Genomic DNA, 24202 nt, shown 5'->3' on the forward strand with positions numbered 1-24202 from the left:
CTACCCTCTGACTAAAGAAGTTCCTCCTCACCATCTTTCTGAAAGAGCGCCCTTTAATTCTGAGGCTCTGACCTCTGGGCCTCGACTCTCCCACCAGTGGAAACTACCTTTCCACATCCACTCTATCTATGCCTTTCAATATTCTGCAAGTTTCAATGAGGTCCTCCCCTCAACCTTCTAAACTCCATCAAGTACAGGCCCAGTGCTGTCAAACGCTCATCCTGGAATTATTATTGTAAACCTCCACACTGCTCTATTGAATTTCATCTGATACTTTTCTGCACACTCTCCTTCCTTGTCCAAGTCCTTCTGCAGAGTCCTTGCTTCCTCTACGCTGCCTGCCCCATCACCTATATTAGCATCATCTGAAAACTTGGCCACAAAGTCTTCAAGCCCGTTATCCAAATCATTAATATACAACGTGAAGAGAAGCGGACCTTGCACCGACCCTTGTGGAACTCCACTAGTCACTGGCAGCCAACGTGAAAAGGCACCTTTTATTGTAACTCTGCCTTCTGCCATCTAGTCAACCTGCTATACATGCTAGTATCTTCCCGTTCATACCATGTGCTCTCATCTTTCTCAGCAGCCTGATGTGCGGCACCTTTTCTAAGTAAACAACATCTACAGCCTCCCCTCTGTCTGTCCTTCTATTAACTTCCTCAAAGAACTCCAGCAGATTCGTCAGGCAAGATCTTCCCTTCATAAAACAATTTGTCATTTATCTTCTGCACAATTCTGTGGTGCAAAGGTGAACGGTTGGTGTTATAATTACATTGTTCCATCAAATTTATAGAGTTTCATTATCAAACTAAATTTCCACTGAACAGTTTAAGGAGATTCTAGAAAGATAGGTCGAAGTTTAAGCAAATCACTGAGCATTAATGGGGAATCATGGGAGGAATTGCTGTTGAAAGTAGGAAGGATTTAGAAAGACAAAACTAGAAGTTGGGTCTTCCTATTGTTTAACAATAAGAAATTTCTGATTTACCTGCTGCCTGTCTGACCGGCATTCTAACAATATAAAGGTGCTGGAGGGTCAATAATGTTGATGATGACTGTCATCAACTGATGCTATGATTTCAGATGATGTTTCATGGGGGCAGCGGTGGATGAGATGTAGGACAGAACAAGGTATACTTTCTGTGGCTAGTGAGTTTGCAAACCTATATTATTTGTCAGTATAACAAATAATTGTTTTAATAAAATAATTATTTTGGTGGCGTTTAAAACGTCTGACCTTAGCTCCAAACTTAACGTGGACTGCATGGTGATACAAGATTAACCCACATAGATTTGTTTGAATTGTGATCCATCAAAAGCGTAGGAGAATTTCCAACATTTCCACCTGTGTCCAATACTTTGCATCAGGTTTTAACTCTGGCTTTTTCAGGACACGTGATGTAAGTAGATTGTAATTTTTAAACATTAAATGTTATTCCACTGGTTTCAGAAGAGCTATGTTAAATGCTGTTGCTTTTTTTTTTTTTTGCTTTTTTTTTGGGGTTTTTTGTTTTTGGAAATGGGTATGTCTTGGAAAAAGGGATAGTTATAATTTTGCAGTTACAGTTACAGAATTGTAGTTATCTCACCTGTCATCCCGATAAACGTCTGCTCCGATCAAGGATTATAATATTATCCATTCAGTTATTTGTACCCCCAGGAAATGAAAGCTGCTTTTGTAAAGGAAGCAGGAAGTTCAGGGAAACCTAGATTAATGATTACAGTTGCTGTGGCTGCTGCTAGACGGTGGATCGATGCTAGTTATGAGGTGGATAAAATTTCTGAGTAAGTATAATTTTTAAGTTCAGATATTTTTATGTTGTATAGTTCTTTCTGTAATTTTAAGACAAGACAGTGGAACAAAACTGGGTATGTGAGAATATTTGTTCAAGAAGGAACTGCAGATGCTGGAAGATCGAAGGTACACAAAATTGCTGGAGAAACTCAGCGGGTGCAGCAGCATCTATGGAGCGAAGGAAATAGGCGACGTTTCGGGCCGAAACCCTTCTTCAGACTGATGGGGGGTGGAGGGGGGAGAAGGAAGGAAAAGGGGAGGAGGAGGAGCCCGAGGGCGGGCGGATGGGAGGGTGGGAGGAGACAGCTAGAGGGTTGAGGAAGGGGAGGAGACAGCATGGACTAGCAAAATTGGGAGAATTCAATGTTAATGCCATCCGGACGCAAGGTCCCCAGACGGAATACGAGGTGCTGTTCCTCCAATTTCCGCTGTTGCTCACTCTGGCAATGGAGGAGACCCAGGACAAAGAGGCCGGATTGGGAATGGGAGCGGGAGTTGAAGTGCTGAGCCACCGGGAGGTCAGGTTGGTTATTGCAGACTGAGCGGAGGTGTTCGGCGAAACGATCGCCCAACCTCTGCTTAGTCTCCCCGATGTAAATCAGCTGACATCTAGCGCAGCGGATGCAGTAGATGAGGTTGGAGGAGATACAGGTGAACCTTTGTCGCACCTGGAACGACTGCTTGGGTCCTTGAATGGAGTCGAGGGGGGAGGTGAAGGGACAGGTGTTGCATTTCTTGCGGTTGCAACGGAAAGTGCCCGGGGAGGGGGTGGTGCGGGAGGGAAGGGAAGAATTGACGAGGGAGTTGCGGAGGGAGCGGTCTTTGCGGAAGGCAGACATGGGGGGAGATGGGAAGATGTGGCGAGTGGTGGGGTCACGTGGAGGTGGCGGAAATGGCGGAGGATTATGTGTTGTATTTGCCGGCCGGTGTGGTGAAAGGTGAGGACCAGAGGGACTCTGCCCTTGTTGCGAGTGCGGGGATGGGGAGAGAGAGCAGTGTTACGGGGTATGGATGAGACCCTGGTGTGAGCTTCATCTATGGTGGCGGAGGGGAATCCCCGTTCCCTGAAGAACGAGGACATTTCCGATGCCCTGGTATGGAATGTCTCATCCTGGGAACAGATGCGGCGTAGGCGGAGGAATTGGGAGTAGGGGATGGAGTCTTTACAGGGGGCAGGGTGGGAAGACGTGTAGTCCAGATAGCCATGTGAGTCAGTGGGTTTGTAATGTATGACCCTCCCCCATCCCCCCCCCCCAACCATGTCACCCCCGCTCTTCCCCACCCACATTACAGCCCTCTCTCCCCCCCACCCCCTGACCACCCACCACTCCTCCAACACCCACAACCCCCCCCCCCCCCCCTCCACACATCGCCCCGTCCCCAGTCCACCCACCTGCCTTCCTCTGGCCCCAACTCCCACCCCTGCCGGGTGTTCACCATCCCCCCCGACCTCCCCCTCTCCCACACCCAACGGTCTGTCCTCAGCAGAGGTCTTACCTTTGTCCCCCTCCGTCCCCATCTCAATGAGTTCCGCGCCCACCATGACTTGGAGCGCTTCTACCGTCGTCTCCGCCTCGCAGCGCACTTCCATGGGAAGGAGTCCTCGCCCCCCAATGATGACCCTTTTCCCCGTCTCCAACGCACCCCCTCCTCGTGGAACCCCCCTCATAAAGTCCCGGCTCTGGAACTCTTTATCCAGAACTGCCGCCGCGACGTCAACTGCCTCAACTTCTCCACTCCCTTGTCTCACTCTAATCTTTCCCCCTCTGAACGCACTGCCATTGAATCACTCCGCAAAAACCCAGATTGGGTCATCAAACCAGCCGACAAGGGAGGTGCCGTGGTAGTCTGGCGCGTCGATCTCTACAAAGCTGAGGCCACGCGCCAACTCTCGGACACCTCCTCCTACTTACCCTTGGACCATGACCCCACTGACGAGCACCAGGCCACCATTTCTAGCACCATCACCGACTTCATCAATTCCCACGCCCTGCCCGACCAAGCTTCCAACCTCATCGTTCCCCAGCCCCGCACGGCCCGTTTTTACCTTCTCCCCAAAATCCACAAACCCGGCTCTCCCGGCAGACCCATTGTCTCTGCGTGTTCGTGCCCCACCGAACTCATCTCCACATACCTTGACTCCATCCTATCCCCCTTGGTCAAATCCCTCCCCACCTATGTTCTAGACACCTCAGACACTCTCCGCCGCCTCCACGCATTCCACTCTCTGGGCCCTCACCCACTCATCTTCACCATGGATGTCCGTTCACTCTACACCTCCATTCCCCACCAGGATGGCCTCGGAGCCCTCCGGTTCTTCCTCGACCAGAGGAGCAACCTATACCCAGCCACTGACACTCTCCTCCGCTTAGCGGAGTTGGTCCTCACCCTCAACAACTTTACATTTGACTCCTCCCATTTCCTCCAAACACAAGGCGTAGCTATGGGCACACGCATGGGCCCCAGCTACGCCTGCCTCTTTGTCGGGTACGTTGAACAATCCTTGTTCGAGACGTACCAGGGCCCCATCCCCGACCTCTACCTCCGTTACATTGACGACTGCTTTGGGGCCACCTCCTGCACCTACACACAACTGACTGACTTCATCCACTTCACCGCCAACTTCCATCCGGCACTCCAATACACCTGGACCATTTATGACACTTCCCTACCATTCCTTGACCTCGCCATCTCCATCGCAGGGGACAGACTCCTGACCGACATACATTACAAACCCACTGACTCACATGGCTATCTGGACTACACGTCTTCCCACCCTGCCCCCTGTAAAGACTCCATCCCCTACTCCCAATTCCTCCGCCTACGCCGCATCTGTTCCCAGGATGAGACATTCCATACCAGGGCATCGGAAATGTCCTCGTTCTTCATGGAACGGGGATTCCCCTCCGCCACCATAGATGAAGCTCACACCAGGGTCTCATCCATACCCCGTAACACTACTCTCTCTCCCCATCCCCGCACTCGCAACAAGGGCAGAGTCCCTCTGGTCCTCACCTTTCACCCCACCAGCCGGCAAATACAACACATAATCCTCCGCGATTTCCGCCACCTCCAACGTGACCCCACCACTCGCCACATCTTCCCATCTCCCCCCATGTCTGCCTTCCGCAAAGACCGCTCCCTCCGCAACTCCCTCGTCAATTCTTCCCTTCCCTCCCGCACCACCCCCTCCCCGGGCACTTTCCGTTGCAACCGCAAGAAATGCAACACCTGTCCCTTCACCTCCCCCCTCGACTCCATTCAAGGACCCAAGCAGTCGTTCCAGGTGCGACAAAGGTTCACCTGTAGCTCCTCCAACCTCATCTACTGCATCCGCTGCTCTAGATGTCAGCTGATTTACATCGGGGAGACTAAGCGGAGGTTGGGCGATCGTTTCGCCGAACACCTCCGCTCATTCCGCAATAACCAACCTGACCTCCCGGTGGCTCAGCACTTCAACTCCCCCTCCCATTCCCAATCCGACCTCTCTGTCCTGGGTCTCCTCCATTGCCAAAGTGAGCAACAGCGGAAATTGGAGGAACAGCACCTCGTATTCCGTCTGGGGACCTTGCGTCCGGATGGCATTAACATTGAATTCTCCCAATTTTGCTAGCCCTTGCTGTCTCCTCCCCTTCCTCAACCCTCTAGCTGTCTCCTCCCACCCTCCCATCCGCCCGCCCTCGGGCTCCTCCTCCTCCCCTTTTCCTTCCTTCTACCCCCCCACCCCCCCATCAGTCTGAAGAAGGGTTTCGGCCCGAAACGTCGCCTATTTCCTTCGCTCCATAGATGCTGCTGCACCCGCTGAGTTTCTCCAGCAATTTTGTATACCATGTGAGAATATTTAGTTGGTGAATAGTTGATGACTAGGCACCTTTCATCACTTTGCTGATGATCAAGATTAAGTTGAAGTGATAAATGCCTATGCCTATGTTAATGCCTATTAGGTTCTGTCACCTCAGGGACACATGACAATAAACTTGAACTTGAACTTGAACTAAATAGGAAGATAAGATTTATTCTGTTTTTGGTAGACTGCACATTTTGGGCACTTTTTGACTGCTGGAACAGCTGCTCTTGTAGCTCGCACTGTTGTTGTAGCTCGCTGTTCTCAGTGCGACGGGTGGAATCTTGTGAGGACAAGGTCTTTGTTGTATCTAATGAACTCAAACCTTTATTAATGTCATGTAGAATATAAGTAGAACGGAGGGTGCATCAGAGATTACCACGGTAAGTCATTCTTTTGGCAATTCTGGCATAAACACCAACTATTACATTCTCATGTTGGACTTCCATTACTGTTGGGCAGATTGTGGAGCCATTTTGTTGTTTTGTTTGAGTCGAGTGGTTTTGTAGATCATTTCAGAAGGAACCACTTTACTCAAAGTCATATGTAGGGCACACCAGGTCAGTATGGACAGTTTTTTTTCCTTCTCGGGCAGTCGTGAACCAGTTGCATGTTTACAATAAATGGTTGGTCTCATGGTTAACATTACTGATGATAAATTTATAATCCTGATTTAGGTAATTAATTGAATTGAAATTCCATAACCTTGCATGATTTGAATATGTGCCACCAGTTCATGAGCCCGGGACTCGTCTAATATGGAACTGAAATTATTATTGATGATTGTATACCTTTTGGAATCTAATTTACTGCCTTGAGCAAATGTCATCTTATTTCCTTAAACAGTAACTGGGTTTCAACAACAAAGATAATTTATTCAAACTGATATGTGTACAAATTATGCATTATTCTATATAGATGCGTGTTTATTTATCGGCTACATAATTCCGTGTTAATTATCATTTTTTAAATTTCCATTTCTTTAGACATCTGGACTTTATGAGCGTGATGTGTTATGATTTTGCTGGTGGCTGGAACACTTTCACTGCACACCATAGCCCTTTGTTTGTTGGAAGCAAAGATCGTTGGGACTTTCTCTACTACAATGCAGTATGTTTGCAAATTACTACTGAGTCTGTAGATGGCAGTAGCTCTCTCACATTCTAATTCTGTGATTTTTTTAACCACTTTTACAATAGCTTTAAAATGTGCTTAATTTTTCTTGAACTCACTTGCAGTATGAAACAGTGACCTACTATCTAAACAAAGGTGCACCCCGAGATAAGTTGCTAGTTGGAATCGCAACTTATGGACGAAGCTTTAAACTTGCCTCCACAAGTAATAATCAGCTTGGGGCTGCGACAGCTGGTGGTGCACCAGCAGCCCCAATAACAAAAACAACAGGCTTCATGGCATATTATGAGGTGATTAAATGTGTACATTTGTAGTCAAGCCAGTTTACATCAAATAAATTGGTAATTAGACAGAAATTTAACCTGGGTATAAGTGCATGGCCAAACTTGTAATGCATGCTTCCACTTTCACATTTTTCACCTGCTTGTGAGTGACCTATAAAGTTGGAAGATAATTCATCTACAAATAGGCTTATGAGATGTCTATTTCCCTATAATTAAAAAGTGACTATTCTGAACATGGTAGTAGATCTGTCGCATTCTAATTCTATGATTTTTGAACTACTTTTTATAATAGGTTGAAAATGGGCTTAATTTTCCTTGAACTCATTTGCAGAATGAAACCATTAACTATTATCTAAACAAAGGTGCACCCCGAGATAAGCTGCTGGTTGGAATCACAACTTGTGGACAAAGCTTTAAATCTACCTCTGGTAGTATTGCAAACTCAAACCAAGTTGGACCCTTTGACTAATTTGTTTAACTGACTGTGTCCCCCTCCAAATCGCATAAAGGCTTGCCACATTCATCGATCTGCTCTGTCTCTTCCTCCAATCACCATTGAAGATCCAGTAATCTCCAACTGTGATAGATAATTGTAGGACCCTATAAGCTCCTTATTGCCACTGATTCCTGGTCATTAAACCCCACACCAACCCCTCATCACCCCACATGCCTAATCCACAATCCTGTTCTCCCAGCTCACTGCCCTCTGGCCTTTCTTCCCCTCGACCCAGCCATTCAAGACCAGGAATAGCTGTTAGATTATGTGCGATCAACATTGGAGTACACAATGGAAAGGATATGGTACACTCCTTAAAAAAAAACATAAAGTAAATCCACAACCACTGGTCAGTATGGGGATGCTGGGCCAAATTGTCTGTTTCCATGCTGAATGATTCTAAACAATCTCTAATTTTGAGCTTGTTGAAGATCTTTGGATCATGTGTAGCCACAGATGAGGTTCCGGAAGACTGGAGAGTTGCTTTTGCTGAAGCTGTTGAAGAGGATTCTTTGGGATAGAATCTGCTTGTATTTAGAACGGAATTAAATTATTAGAGACAGTTGGCATTTTATAAACCTCTATAACGTCATTCCTGAGTCTCCTAAGCTCAGGGAAAATAGGCAGCATGTCCTGCCTCTCTTTATAACACAAACCCTCCAGATCTGGTAATACCCTCATAAGTCTTTTTTCGTACCCTTTCCAGTTTAGTGACATCCTTCCTATACCAGGGCGACCAAAACTGTAATGACATGAAGTTTAACCAAGTAAACAAGAAAACCATTCTGAAATTTAGGGTACATGACATTTGAATTGCATGAATGCATCCTCCTATAGATGTACTCCTCTGCCTGGCTGGTCTTCATATTGTGACTATTTTTGATCATTACACCCCACATGCAACATTATCAGGAAAATATAATGTCACTCGTCTCTTCAATGAATAAATCAGTGGCTCTAACTATACATTTCATATTAATCCATTGACAAACGTGTAATCTTCAGGTCATCTTGAGTAACTTCGGAGGGATCGGCTTGTATCTAACAATGCACCATCTTTCTCCTCAACAGATATGTGATCTTTTGGAAGGAGGAGAAAGACATTGGATTGAAGATCAGAAGGTTCCGTATGCAGTCAAGGGAGATGTATGGGTGGGCTATGATGACAAGCAGAGTGTTATTTCCAAAGTAATTTACTATGAAACTTTTTATATGATATTTGTGTTATTACAGAAAATATTTTTAATTTATCAATCATTCAGGTATTCATTACTTTCAAAAATACTCTGAATAGTACTGACAAGATGTTAGTTTCCTTGGTAGGTAAGTGACAAATGCGTTGCCTGCTGTAGGCAAAGATGATCCAGAGCAGAGAGTCTAAAATTGAATTCCTGTATGTTGTAACTTCTTCTAAGGCAGCCCTCGGAATCAAGGCCAATCTGCAACCACTCTGTCTCTGACTGATGAGGCCCCTGGGAATCGCAGACTCTTCCTCAGATGGGGCAGTAGGAGCCTGATTGGGTGGGTGAATACTTTATAGCAACATATAAACGGAAACAGACAATTTGTTCCAACTCATCCAGGCCAACCGAGAAGCCCCATCTAACCTAATTCAATTTTTCCACATTTTCCTATCCACGTAGCTGTCCAATTATCTTTAAAACTTTGTTTAAGAACCTGCCTAACCTACCTCTTCTGGCAGCTCGTTCAATATACCCATCACCCACTAAGTGAAAAGGTTGCCACTCAGGTTCCTATTAAATCCTTCCCCTTTCAGATTAAACCTGTTCTTGATTCCCCTATCCTGGGTAAAAGACTGCATTCATTCTATCTATTCCCCTCATGATTATATGCAACCCTTAGCCTCAAGTGTTCCAAGGAATAAAGTCCCAGTTTGCCCAATTTCTCCCGAGAGTTCAGGCCCTCTAGTCCTGGCAGCATCCTCATAAGTTTTCTCTGCACTTTCCACTTAATGACATCCTTCCTATAGCAAGATGAACAAAACTGAACACAATACTCCAAATGCTTCAATGTCCTGTATAACTAAAACATACCTTCCCAACTTCTGTACTTAATACACTGACAGATGAAGGCCAATGTACTCAAAGCTTTCTTAACACACTGTACCTGCGATGCCACTTTGAGAGTACTACATGCCTGTACTATATCCCTCTGCTTCACAACACTCACCAGGGCCTTAACATCCAGTGCGATACTGCCCTGATGTGACTTCAACCATTGAAGTCCTGTAAAGCAGGAGGATTTTGATGTTTATCACAGCCTTTTACACTAGGCTTGTGGGTTGGTCTTTCGCATACTCCCAATGCTTTGACGATATTCTGGTGCTAACCCAAATGCTTTGTTGGGATACATTGTGTAAAACTATCAAGATAGGGTTTCGGCCCAAAACGTTGCCTATTTCCTTCGCTCCATAGATGCTGCCTCACCCGCTGAGTATTTTTGTCTACCTCAGATAAAGAGATTAACATCTTTGATGCAGGCACTTGGGGACATCACTTTGTAGGTACACCTACAAGTCATTGACTTTTCTGACATGGGTGTTTTTGGTTTTAATCCTGGAATTCCATAACTAAAGATACAGGTTAGAGATACTGTGTGATAACCTTTGGCCCACCAAGTGCACACCAACTAGTATACTAGTTCCATGTTATCCCACTTTTGCATCCTACACACTGGCAATATACAGAAGCTAATTAACCTACAAACCTGCACGTATTGTTAATGTGGGAGGAAACTGGAGCACCCAGAGAAATCCCATGGGGTCATAGGGAGAAAGTACAAACTCTGCAGTGACAGTCCCTGTAGTCAGGATCGAACCCAGGTTGTTCATAGGTATGCTCCTGGTGATCTCACGTTAAAGGAACTGGAGTTGTGCAATACCAGGGGGACTTTGATTTTTATCACGACCATTTACATTAGCGATGAGGTCTTTTCAGAGCCACAGATCTCACGTCTTCTCTCGCATCTCTCGTTGCGTCTGGAAGGATCCATTCAAAATATTAAGCAAATTTGACCACATGATTAAACTTGTGAACTATCGAACTGGTTCTATAGAATCTAACTGTTAAGTTTATCTTTGTAGATTGAGTGGGTGAGGCAGCAAAAGTTTGCAGGAGCTTTCGTGTGGACAATTGATTTTGATGATGTGAAAAACCATTGTAAACAAGGTTCACATCCTCTGGTACAAACGATCAGGAGGGAGTTTTTAGGCATTTCAGGTGAGTATATAATTTTAGCATTTGCGCTTTTTACAATTATGATTATAAGAACAAAGACAGAGGTTATTGGACAAATGGACTGACCAACTGTCTTGTACAACTTTAACATAACGTCCCAACATCTATACTTAATACACTGACTGATTAAGGCCTATGTAGCAAAAGCCTTCTTTACCTCCCTATCTACCTGTGATGCTACTTTCAGGAACTTTGGACCTGTACTCTTGGATTTTTTTGGTCTACAATTGTTGGCCCGGGCCATACCATTCATTATGAAAGTCCTACCCAGGTTTGACTTCCCAAAATGCAACACCTTGCGCTTATCTGCATTAAACTCCATTATTCATTCCTCAGATCACTTAACCAGCTGATTAAGAGCCTGCAGTAATTTTTAATTACTATCAACGATACTACCCAGATTAGCAATTTTTTTAATCGTACCTTGACATTCTCAGGATGTTGCCAGGACTTGAGGGCTAAACTATAGGGAGAGGTTGAACAGGTGAGGACCACAGGAGGATCTTTGGATCACAGGAGGCTGAGGGGTGACCTTAGTTTAGTTTAGAGATACAGCTTAGGAACAGGCAGTTCTGTCCACCAAGTCCACGCTGACCAGCGATCACTCGTACACTAGTTCTATCGTACACATTAGAGACGATTTATAGAGGCCAATTAATCTACGAACTTGTGTGACTGGAATGTGGGAAGAAACCGGAGAACTTGCAGAAAAGCCACGTGGTCAATTGCTCCTAGTTAGCAGTTAGAATAATTTGATTTTTTTAATAATCTGAGTTGTTTGTAGTAAGATAACATTATTTTTCTGATTGTAAAATAGTGCTATTTGTTGTCAAACTAATCTGATTTTTCTTTGTAAAGCGGACGGCCTACCTGAAGGAAAACTGAATAGTACGAATCTTATGGGCTCTGTGTTGGGGATTTCATTTAAAGTGCATATATTACTCGTTGGACTGTTGGTGAACAAAATCGCAAACTTAATGCTGCAGAGATAAATCAGAAAAAGTGACATGGCCTAGTTAAAACTTTGGTATAACCTATAAAAAATACTAAATACTACTTTATTAAGTTCTAAGGACTGAAAATTAGGAGAATGCAAAACCAGCCCAATGTGAATAATTTAAATTATATTTAAGTTTCAGATTAATCGAGTCAAACAGCATGGAACTCGGCTTTTCGGCCCATCTGCCCATGCGACCTGGATGCCATATCCAAGGAAGTACTATTTGTCTGTGCCTCGCCTACATCCATCCAAATCTTTGCTATCCATGTACCTGTCCAATAATAGACACAAAAAGCTGGATTAACTCAGCAGGTCAGACAGCATCTCTGGAGAAAAGGAATAGGTGATGTTTTGGATCTCACCCCAAAACATCACCTATTCCTTTTCTCCAGAGATGCTATGTGACCCGCTGAGTTACTCCAGCTTTTTGTGACAATCTTCAGTATAAACCAGCATCTGCAGTTCCTTCCTACCTATCCAATGAGAATTCCATAAACCTACCACCCTTTGTGTGAAAAATTAGCCCCTCAGGTTCCTATTGAATCGTTCTCTCAAGCCTATGCCCTTTAATTCTTGATTCACCTACTTGGGAAAAAGATTCACCCGATCTAGTCCACTCATGATTGTGTACACCTCTATAAGATCACCAACAGTCTCCTGATAACAATCTTCACTGTCTAAGATACCACATATTTTGATGCCATCTACAAACTTAGTAATCATGCCTTGAACATTTCCATCCAAACCTTGAAATATAAAATAAAGACCATATAGAATATGCCTACCGCTCTGCCCTCATCAACTTATGTGATTAATTCTTCAAAGATCTCTACTAATTTTGTGAAATATGATCTCGCACACACAAAACTATGCAAACTATCCCAAATCAATCCCTGTTTTTCCAAGTGCATGTATATATTAATACTCGGAATCTTCTCCAGTAACTTTGCTACCAGATGTTAGGCTTCTGACACCTCACCTACGTCTATGATGATAGATATAACTCAGCCTGCACTCTATCTTCCCAGTGCCATTGGATATACCTGATCAGGCCCAGGAAAACGATCTGCCTTCATACGCCTTTGTTTGTCGTCCACCTCCACACTGTGATATGGACTGATCACAAGACATCCCATTATTTTTCACAAGTTCTCTTGTCTTCATGTCTTCCTCTGTGGTTAAAACATACAAGAAATGTTCATTGAGGACATCGCCCATCCCCTGCGGCTCTACACGTAGATGATCACTTTGTTTGCTGGGAGGCCTTATTCTCACCCTGTCTACCATTTTCCCTTATACTTATGTAATCTATTTCCTTTCTCAATCTTATGTGTCAGAGGCTTTGCATGCCACCTTTTTCCTTTCTTAAATGTGCTCTTCAATTCCCTATGCCTCTTTAAGGATAGACTTGATGCCAGCTGTCTATACCTGAGCTATGCCTCCTTTTTCCTGAACAGTTTATCTCGTCATTGAGGCTTTCATACTCTTAACTGCCTTGCGCTTCGAGAGCATGCATACTTAGAACTTTTACTATAACACCTAAAACCATCCCACTTTTCAAAAGTGCCTTTGCTCACAAGCAACTTATTCCAATTGTCTTTTGCAAGTTCTTGTCCAATATCAACCACATTGGCTTTGCCCCAATTTCGAAGTTCAGCTTGTGGACTCGCCCTATCCTTCATGAACACAATCGAGGAGAAAGTTTGTTGATTGGCTTTTTCATTAAACTAACCAAAGGGTAATTTGAATAGTATTACTGAGAACCACAGTACAAATGTATTTGGAAATCTCCACCTTACTGAACATTATCCTATTTGAAAAATTCTTAAATCAGCTAGCATTTAGAAAATTCCTATTCTCTGTAACAAATATATTAGATAAATGTGCTCTTAATAACCTCCATTTTCCAATTGACAATTGCTCCTGAAGTCACTTATTCCAAGCTACATCCTTAGGAATTCTAACCTTGTTCAGTCATGAAGTCCAAACACCGGGGACACAGGTTTAAGGTGAGAGGGGAAAGATTTAATAGGAATCTAAGGGGCAACTTTTCCCACCGACATGGTGGTGCATATAAGAAACTAACTGTCAGAGGATATAGATGAGGCAGGGACTTTAAAAACATGTAAAATACATTTGGTCAGGTACACGGAGGGGAAAGGTTTAGAGGGATAGGGGCCAAACATGGGCAGGTGATAATAGACAATAGGTGCCAGAGTAGGAGATTCGGCCCTTCGAGCCACCACCACCATTCACTGTGATCATGGTTGATCATGACTAGTGTGGTTGGTCAGCATGGGCAAATTGGTTCAAAGGGCCCGTTTCCGTGCTGTATGAGTCTTTGACAAACTTAAGCCAAAATGTACTTTTAAATATATATTGGCAGGATTTTTCATGTAATAACTTCAATGTTTTATTATTCATTGATGCTGTGTTTTTAAAAAACAATTGTGGGTAATGATATTATACTGCCTTGATAAGGGAATGTTCTCCATTTCACATAACTTATATTTTGTAGTCTGGTACGTTATTTAAAAAAAATATTCTGTTCAAATTCATTATATTCCAATCAATTTAATAAACTTATCCTTTTTGTACTCAGATTGTTTAACGAGTGTGGTATCAGGTTGGACATAATTATCGGTTACATAGAAAGAACAATGCACAATAGAAGCATATAGCACAGAAGAAAGGCCTCTTTGGCCCAGCTCGTCTATCTAACTAAAAAGCATTTCCCCGCATTAAGCCAATAGACAATAGACAATAGGTGCAGGAGTAGGCCATTTGGCCCTTTGAGCCAGCACCTTCAATGTGATCATGGCTGATCATCCCCAATCAGTATCCCGTTCCTGCCTTCTCCCCATATCCCCTGACTGCCTCCACCGCCCTCTGAGGCAGAGAATTCCAGTCTACAATCCCACAATCCTTTACATTTTCTTATATCTGTTCCAAATGCTTTTTAAACATTTTAATTATATCTGAACCCATCCAACCTCTGGCAGCTTTTCACTACCTTCTGTGTAAAAAAAACTGACCTCTCAGTCCTTTAAATTCCTCCTGTAAACGGCCTTGCACTGGAGATAAAATTCCAACTACCCCAATGATGTCCCTCATCATATAAACCTAAGTGAAGTCACCCCAACCTAAGTGAGGTTCCAGTAAGAATATACAGAGCCTTTCTAATCTCTCCTTGTAACTACAGAATTATTATTAAGAGTTCTATACAATGAGCACCCACAGGAAGCCTCGTGGGCAGCACAGTAGAGTTGCTGCCTTACAGCGCGTGCAGCTCCAGAGCCCCGGGTTCGATACCAACTACGGCTGTCTACGGAGTTTGGACGTTCACCCATGCGTGGGTTTTATCATATACAATTTCCTCCAACACTCCAAAGACATACAGGTTTATAGGTTAATTGGCTTGGGCTTCTCCCAGAGCGGGGCCAAGAAAATTGAAGATGGACACAAAATGCAGGTGTAACTCAGCAGGACCGGCAGCATCTCTGGAGAGAAGCAATGGGTGACGTTTCAAGTCAAGACCCTTTTCAGACTGAAGAAGAGTCTCGACACGAAACATCACCCATTGCTTCTCTCCATTTTCAAATGACGTCACGCGCTCCAGACGGCTGTGCGTATGCATGAAATCTCGCGCGACCTTCGTGGGACCGTCGCGGCTCAACGAGGCCGCGTAATTTGCGTGCCAAGGACACGTAAGTGGGACAGGCCCTTTACTTTTCCACATACCACTCGTAAGTCTGGAGATTTGTTTAATGATAACTAGCTTCAGAAGCGTTTTCTTTTTGCATGTAAAAACCCACTTCAGAACCATAGGCGATTTAAAAAATTTACAGCCAGCTTTATCACTTCTGAGACTTTTTAGATACCAAAGGAATCAAGAAAAAACACAAATAATGCCATACTGTTGATGAAATGCAGTGAGCAAACGCGAAATTCCCAATATTTTCAATTTCGATATCTGCACGGCCAATGTTCGCCAAGCACTTTAGCTGTTGTTTTCCCTTCAGCTCTCGCTTCTCTTTACCTTCATTTCGTTTCACCTTTGGAATTCTGATGTTGGGTACATGTCTCTCACGTTTACCCCGACTTCCACAATTCTTTACAGCGCACAAATTCACAATTTTGGCGATTTTTAGCAGGTAGGAAAGTACGCGTTTCGTGTGTTAACAACATACCAGAAGCTGCGATGTCCTCCAGATGGATTGAGCGGCTCTGTGCGTCAAACCCTATGACCCGATGACCTTACGTGCAACCCCCTATACTGAAGAAAACTCTAGTTATGATATGGTTGCATCCAAATCTGCTAAAGCTGACTTCTGACATGTTTCGGGTAATGTTTGATCAATTGTGATCCAAGGAAGGTGACTGGAGAAGGTATATATCCTTCCCCTACCCTTGAGGGTAGCAGAACGTCTAGTATTACTACTACAAACTACTAGGGATGGGACAGATGAGACCAGGACAAGTCAAATGTGTTACACTGCAACTGAAACGGAACTAATACTTTGTAAAGGAACGATGTGATGATTTTGGAGAGAGTTTAGAGCAGCTTGGCAGTGTGAATAAGAATCCGAGAGGAGAATCCGTTGGATAGACCGGAAACATAGTACGCAAATAATAGGCAATGGAACCAAAAGCAACCAGGAACTGGGGCAGAGCATGGAACCCCATTAAAATGCTCAATTTAAAGACTGCATATAAATGCTCACTGCATCTGCACCGTTAGATGGAGGGAGACGCAAAGAATTGCAAATGCTGGAATCTCAGCAAAACAAAAAGTGCTGGGGGAACTCAGCGGGTCAGGCAGAATCAGTGGTGGGAATGTTCAGATGTTTGGGGTTGGGACCAAAGATACTAGAGGAGCTCCTCGAGTATCTTTGGTTGGGACTCTTCTTCAGACTTATTGAATCTGTTTACGTCACTGCGGTTTTATTATTGGTATATTATAACTGTCCCCTTTTGTACCAAGATTAGCAAGTTTGCCGAAGATACAAGTGGGTGGTTTTTTTGAGATAGTGAAAAGATGTTTGTGTAAAAAGGCGGCTGTAGACCAGTTGACGCTGCACGATGACGCCGACGCCGCTTCTTCCCGGCCGCCGCTGCGCATGCGCGGCACAGGGTGTGCGCGTCCCGCCGGCTCTGCGCACGCGCCGGGTTTTGGCGGGAGCGGTGGTTGTCCGTCGGCCGTCGAGGAGGAGGAGGAGGAGGAGAGACACGAGCGGCCGGTGCCCGCTGAGGAAACCGCGAATATAATAATAAAACTGCATCAAAACGCTGGAACAATGTTTGGCCTCTTTGGTAAGAATGTTTTTTGAAAATAACTAAAAGTAAGCGTTGAACAAATGACACATACATTATCTTCGGTGTAAACCAGCAGCTGCAGTTCCTTCCCTCCCACACATACAATTACATTCTGCTGCAGAGTGTGAACTTTTGGTGGTGTTTTTAGCTCCACCAAACGTTCAGTGACAAAGTAAATGGACAAACGAAGGCGACACAACGAATATTTAGTTTATTTGTATAGATAAGACTTTGCCTTCCATCACAGTGAGGAGGAGATTCACTGTGATGGATGTTTGTGTAAATTGTGTTGTGTCTTGGTTCTTTTTCTTGTATGTATGACTGCAGAACCCAAATTTCGTTTGAACCTCAATGAGGTTCAAATAACACAAATAAATTGCATTGTATTGTATTGTAGAAGTGTCTATACTGCTATACATATTAGATCCATAGATTAAAGCTCCAGTTTTGTAAGTGAAATGCAACTGGAACCTTAGTTATCCTTCTGAGAGTCCCCATGGCCACAGTCAGGTTCAGGGGAGACAGGTAGTGGATATGTAATGCCTATAGTTTTTTAATGTTTAGTTTGGAACGTAGATATTATTAGCAAGGGTGATATTTGTTGCCCGTTGTGTTACCTTGAGAAGGGAAGGTCATAGATGGTTTTGGTCAAGATGAAAAGCTGTCCCTTTCTGGTCAAATTTCCTGAATACTGCAAAGAGACTTCAAATGTTTATTATGGAGGGATATGGGTTATGTGCAGGCAAATAAGTGATGGTCTTGGCATCATGTTCGGCAGAGACATTGAAGGCCGATCAGCCTGTTCATTATGTTTATCTACTGTGCTTATTTAAAAGAGACAATTAAAACTCTCATCAGAGGAGAAGATTTCCCTCATTCCAGCCATTCCTGGAAGAGAAGTTGCAGTAAATTACATGGATTTTTTTTTTAAAAACAAAGAACTCCAGAGTCTGGAAATGTTAAACAGAAACTGCTGGAGATGCTCACCAGGTCATGGAATATCTTTGATAAAAGAAACATTTAACATTTCAGATCCCTGACCTTCACTCAGAACTTGTCCAGTTTTTCCCCATGTGCAAAAAAAAATTTAAGTCTTGCCTTGTTGAAAGTGACAGGCTGTTGATTACATTGTGGATTGGTAAAATCTACATAACATATTTTCTGCTTATTTTTCTCCTTTGTTCTTTTAGGACTCATCATTTTATCTCAATTGCAACTTGGTGAGTCACAATATTGCTCGCAAATGCAAAACAGTGCTTCATACCTCAACGTTCTTTTTTCTTAGAATGTTGTAAATGGGTAAACAATAAACTCAGAATCTGCATATTGGACAGGTATTTAAATATTTATGGGAACATTTTAAAACAGTACGCATTGTTTAAATATTTTTAGTAATCATCAAAAAATAAGTGGCTATGTTGAACAGAAGAGATCTTATGTAAAATTTTAATCGTTGTAGAGATAACACAGGTTAAATACTGATTGATTTTGCTGTCAACTGCATAAATATTGTACTACATTTATTTTTTAATATTTCCATTTTAGGCAGTAATTTCAAACTTGTCTGTTATTTCACAAACTGGGCACAGTATAGAACTGGGATTGGTCGTTACATGCCTCAGGCGATTGACCCTTTTCTGTGCACCCATCTGGTGTATGCTTTTGTCAAAATGGATGCAAATCATAAAGTTATGAAAGTCGAATGGAATGATGAATCGTTTTACAAAACATTTAATAATCTGAAACTGAAGTGAGTAAACATGCATTCCTTATAGTTCTTTTCCAAAATAAAAGTTGCAACTCATGTCTTTCCCATATCCAACCTTATCTTCTGTACTTCTATTGCTCCTCTTAAATTCCTTATGTTTTCAAAGTAGGGGTAAAAGTGCTGTTTAATATAGAACATGTTTTTAATGTTTCTGACTTTCCTGAATGGGAACTCATTTATGCAAGAATTTGTAGTTACCCAAAAATCATCTTGAGCAGTATCTCTACGCTGTAATTTGAAAAAGTAGACAATAGGTGCAAGAGTAGGCCATTCGTCCCTTTGAGCCAACACCACCATTCAATGTGATCATGGCTGATCATCCCCAATCAGTACCCTGTTCCTGTCTTCTACCTATATCCCCTGACTCTGCTATCTTTAAGAACCCTATCTAGCTCTCTCTTGAATAGAGAGAGAACTAGATAGGGCTCTTAAAGATAGCGGAGTCAGGGGATATATCTTGAAAGTATCCAGAGAACCGCCCTCTGAGGCAGAGAATTCCACAGACTCACAACTCTCTGTGAGAAAAAGTGTTTCCATTTGTGAATACAAGTAATAATCAGTTAAAATAATAATCAGTGCTTTCTTTTGGGATGGTATAAAAACATAGAAAATAGGTGCAGGAGTAGGCCATTCAGCCCTTCATGCCAGCACCGCCGTTCAATATGACGTGTTGGGGAAAAGGGTGAGTGGTGGAATATTGCGTTGGAGGACCAGGCATCTCGTGTGACGGACCGAACAGGTCTAGTCTCTCTCTCTCGCTGTCTGGCTCTCTCACACTCTCTCTCTCGCTGGCTAAGTCTGTCTCTGTGTCTAAGTCTGTCTCTGTGTCTAAGTCTGTCTCTGTGTCTAAGTCTGTCTCTGTGTCTAAGTCTGTCTCTGTGTCTAAGTCTCTCTCTCTCTGTCTAAGTCTCTCTCTGTGTCTCTCTCTGTGTCTCTCTCTGTCTCTCTCTTTCTCTCTCAGGCTTTCTCTCTCTCTGGCTTTCTCTCTCTCCCTCTCTCTGGCTTTCTCTCTCTCTCTCTCTCTCTCTCTGGCTTTCTCTCTCTGCCTGTCTCTGTCTGTCTCAGCGATACAGGTAAGATATTAAAACAGCATTTTACTGCTACTCTGGGCCCGTGGGGATTTGGCGCTGGGGCTCGGGTTGGGGCTGCGGGGACGGGAAGAGACCGGTTGGGGAGAGGCAGCGCCGATCGGAGGCCTGGGCGCTGAGCCTAGCTCTGAGACCGACGGCGCAGCTGGCTCTGGGCACGCATGGACGGAAAGGAGTGACACCCTCGAGACCTGTGGAGGTGAGGAGGGAGTGTGTGGAGAGAATTGAGGGAGAGGAGTGGGTAGGGAGGGAGAGGGGGGAAAGTGGGGGAGGTGAGGAGGTAGAGTGGGGGAGGAAGGGGAATAGTAGGAGAGGAGTGGGGGAGTTAGGGAGTGGGAAATACCTGGGGAGGTGAGGAGGGAGAGTGGGGGGATTGAGGGAGAGGAGGGGTTAGGGAGGAAGTGAGGGGAAAGTGGGGGAGGAGAGGAGGGGGAATAGAGGGTGAGGGAGAGGAGGGTAGTGAGGGAGGTGAGGGATAGTGGAGGAGGATAGGCGGAGGTGAGGCGAGGGGGGATAAGGAGGGGAGAGGAGTTATGGAGGGAGGGAGAGAGTGACCGAGGGTAGGTGAAAGGAGAGGGAGGGATTGGGGAGGGGGAGGGAGCGCTGGGGGATGAGGGAAAATGAGCTGCGCCTGCGCAGTTGGGGGGGCTATGTGTGAGTGGTGGAATCCGTATGACAGGGACCCAACAGGTCTAACTTAATCTAGTATTGATTAAAGGTGTGCACTGGTACCTTTCTACCAAATAGGGGCTGGTAATAATTTCTGGGAATGTTAGTAAATTTATTATTGACTTTTTAATTTATTTACTAATATTGCTAATTAGGGAAGTAGATTTGCATGATACAATTTCAGTTTGGAATTCAGAGGTAAACTTTCAATCTTGGAATTGAAAAGAATTCAAGAGAAACCAATAATGGGTTTGAGTTATTCTCAAGCTCTGCAAATATACTGGTTGTTTTCATGTGCTGTTGGGATAAAAGAGACTTGGGGCTCATTTTGGGTTGGCAGAGACCTGGGGCTCATTTTGATTATGGGTACAGCATGGAAACAGGCCCTTCAGCCCACTAAGCCAACCATGGATCACCCATTCACACAAGTTCTACGTTATCCCACTCCCTACTTATTAGGGGCAATTTACAGAGTCCAAATAACCTACAAACTCACATGTCTGGGATGTGGGAGGAAACTGGAGTATTGGGAGGAAACTGGAGTATCTGGAGGAAACCCACTCAGGGAGAACATGCAAAACACACACAAACGCACTTGAATATATTGAAAATTATTTTATTGCTTGAAGGAATACCAAGTTGAAGACACTGCTGGCAATAGGAGGGGCAACTTTTGGTTCTACACTGTAAGTATGCATTCATGCACATTAACAAACTATATAAATGTAACAGATGTCAAGTATTCATAATATTTTCCTGTAAAAGATTTTAAATATATACCACTAGAGAGGTCAAAATCACTGAAGTAGCTTGGTCAGAGGACTGGAGGTCCCAATAGTCTTAAAAGCAGGAGTTCATTAATGTTTGCGGCAGACTTTTATTTTTATTATTATTATTTTTTACTAATATTTTTTTCTGACTTCCTATCCCAGTGCATGTGTTGCAAACTAACCTTTTCTCTCTTCTACCCAACTCTCCCCAACCCTATTACTGTTGAGCTCGGGTTTGAAGCACTTTGAATGTGAATACTTAGGGTTTGGGGTGGGGAAGGAAGGGGGAGTCGATGTGAAATGGGTCATACATAAAGTGGTGAAATCGGAATCAAATAGGGTCCATTTTTTCAATCATCCCTCCCCAAGAGTCTCAGTTTTACAAAGCATTATATGAGAGCAGGTTATTATCAAATGATAACAAAGTAATAATAGTAACTCTAAGCTGCATCCGGGACTATTTTATCCAGCTTCATCCATGATCTTATTTAATTCCTTCTGAAATACTTGAGGAGAGGGTGGATGCAATTAAAGTGGTGGCAACTGAATCCATCACTGATCTCCCTTTTTCATACATTGTCTGAATGATGCAGGTATCTGAACAGATCTAGTGCTAAATTTAGAATCAAATTTACAGTTTTCGTATAATGCCATTTAATAAGGGAGACCGAGAGCTAACCACAATTATGCTTAATGACAGCTTATAGTATTAATCAATTTAAAAGTAGTTGTTTCTTATTTACCTAGCATTTATATTTCAAAAAGTATGTATTAAACCGCAGTCTGCATTTTTGTCTGGAAAATATGTAATTTAATTTAATTACATGTATTTTTCAATCAAATATGTCACCAACATAAGTTTGTTTACATTCTTACAAATGTCAATTAAATAATTTGACCAATTCTTATTATTTCCTTCTCCCGCTCTGGGTTCTCCCTCAGCTTTAATAGCATGGTGTCTACTCTGGCAAATAGACAAGGATTTATCAATTCTGTGATTAGTTTTGTGAGGAAGTACCAGTTTGATGGTTTTGATCTGGATTGGGAATATCCAGGTTCCGTTGGAAATCCACCAGAAAATAAACAGCGTTTCACAGCATTGGTAAAGGTAAATAAATCTGTATTCAGATTAAATTATGTTAAAAGAGCGGTGCTGCTTGATTATTGATTATGAAGTGTTATTAATCTTATGACAGTGTGTGCCATTATTTATTTTAACTTGCAGATTAAATTGTTCAAATAGAAATTATTATTTTGGTAAATGTCCCAGATTTGTTTGTACCAAGTAATGCACTTTGGGACGTCCAATTGTAGTAGGACATATAAAGTAAATGGGAAGACCTCAGGAGTGTTGGCAGAGGGATCTTGGGGTAAAAGAACATAGCCTGGAATGTGGTGAAACAGGTGTATAGATAGTGAAGAAGACATTTGGTATGGTTGCCTGACGGGAATTGATGGCTTTGTGGCCAAGTTTGAGGATGATGAGAAGGTAGGTGATGGGAGAGGTAGTGTAGAAAAAGCAGCAAGCCTGCGGAAGTACGTGGGCAAGTTGGGAGAGTGGCAAAGAAGTGGCAGGTGTAATACAGCGTAGCAAAGTGTGTAGTCATGCACTTTAAAAACAGGAATAAAGGCATAGGTAATTTTCTAAATGGTTAGTGGATTTGGAAATTGGAGGTGCAAAGGGACTTGGGAGTGGTGGTGCAAGATTCCCAAAAGATTAATTTTACAGGTGAATTGATAGTAATGGACCTGTCCCACTTAGGTGATTTTTCAGCGGGCTGCCGGCGACTGGCAAGTCTCGTGCACACAGACACAGAGACACACACCCACACACACACATCTTCCTTCACTAGCCAGTTATGCAGGCGCGGGGCAGGGCAAGCGGGAGCAGCACTGTGTAAAAAATTCACACGGTGCAAAGCCAAGGGGATACAGACACACACTGCAATGAACAGGAAGGTTGGCGCAGTAATGAAGACATAGAAACATAGAAAATAGGTGCAGGAGTAGGCCATTCGGCCCTTCGAAGCCTGCACCGCCATTCAATATGATCATGGCTGATCATCCAACTCAGTATCCTGTACCTGCCCTCTCCATACCCCCTGATCCCTTTAGCCACAAGGGCCTCATCTAACTCCCTCTTAAATATAGCCAATGAACTGGCCTCAACTACCTTCTGTGGCAGAGTTTTTCACAGATTCATCACTCTGTGTAAAAAATGGTTTTCTCATCTCGGTCCTAAAAGACTTCCCCCTTATCCTTAAACTGTGACCCCTTGTTCTGGACTTCCCCAACATCGGGAATAATCTTCCTGCACCTAGCCTGCCCAACCTCTTAAGAATTTTGTACGTTTCTATAAGATCCTCCCTCAATCTTCTAAATTCTAGCGAGTACAAGCCGAGTCTATCCAGTCTTTCTTCATGTGAAAGTCCTGCCATCCCAGGAATCAGTCTGGTGAACCTTCTCTGTACTCCCTCTCTCTGGCAAGAATGTCTTTCCTCAGATTAGGAGACCAAAACTGTACGCAATACTCCAGGTGTGGTCTCACCAAGACCCTGTACAACTGCAGTAGAACCTCCCTGCTCTTATACGCAAATCCTTTTGCTATGAATGCTAACATACCATTCGCTTTCTTCACTGCCTGCTGCACCTGCATGCCTACTTTCAATGACTGGTGTACCATGACACCCAGGTCTCGTTTCATCTCCCCTTTTCCTAATCGGCCTAATCAGACGAAATTAAGCCCTTTAAAAGACAGGGGGAGAAGGCGTGGAGACA

At 43.6% G+C, this 24202-nt stretch overlaps 2 protein-coding genes across 2 annotated transcripts in view; both read left to right on the forward strand.

Moving 5' to 3' along the window:
- The first annotated feature begins 1666 nt into the window (after nucleotides 1-1666).
- LOC116986651 (chitinase-3-like protein 2) lies at nucleotides 1667-13335 on the forward strand. Its single transcript, XM_033042224.1, has 6 exons — nucleotides 1667-1788; nucleotides 6629-6752; nucleotides 6881-7078; nucleotides 8628-8744; nucleotides 10660-10795; nucleotides 13271-13335. Exons 1-6 carry the CDS (start codon nucleotides 1667-1669, stop codon nucleotides 13333-13335), a joined length of 762 nt encoding a protein of 253 aa, XP_032898115.1.
- A 454-nt stretch (nucleotides 13336-13789) lies between these two features.
- Nucleotides 13790-24202, forward strand: part of LOC116986652 (chitinase-3-like protein 1) — a 33281-nt gene continuing 22868 nt past the window's right edge. The window contains exons 1-6 of the mRNA XM_033042225.1: nucleotides 13790-13822; nucleotides 16868-17126; nucleotides 18299-18349; nucleotides 18675-18879; nucleotides 21284-21340; nucleotides 22367-22532. Of these exons, the coding sequence (XP_032898116.1) occupies nucleotides 13790-13822; nucleotides 16868-17126; nucleotides 18299-18349; nucleotides 18675-18879; nucleotides 21284-21340; nucleotides 22367-22532 (771 nt within the window). The remainder of the gene's footprint in view (nucleotides 13823-16867; nucleotides 17127-18298; nucleotides 18350-18674; nucleotides 18880-21283; nucleotides 21341-22366; nucleotides 22533-24202) is intronic.

This window comes from Amblyraja radiata, chromosome 24 (genome assembly GCF_010909765.2).
Source record: "Amblyraja radiata isolate CabotCenter1 chromosome 24, sAmbRad1.1.pri, whole genome shotgun sequence".
NCBI classification, from domain to species: Eukaryota; Metazoa; Chordata; class Chondrichthyes; order Rajiformes; family Rajidae; genus Amblyraja; species Amblyraja radiata.

Bases quoted from the DNA above. Each gene is read 5' to 3' on its own strand.
- LOC116986651 (XM_033042224.1), top strand. From the start codon at position 1,667: ATGAAAGCTGCTTTTGTAAAGGAAGCAGGAAGTTCAGGGAAACCTAGA. The intron at 6,753-6,880 runs GTATGTTTGCAA...ACTCACTTGCAG, and splicing joins ACTTTCTCTACTACAATGCA to TATGAAACAGTGACCTACTA. The intron at 7,079-8,627 runs GTACATTTGTAG...TCTCCTCAACAG, and splicing joins ATTATGAGGTGATTAAATGT to ATATGTGATCTTTTGGAAGG.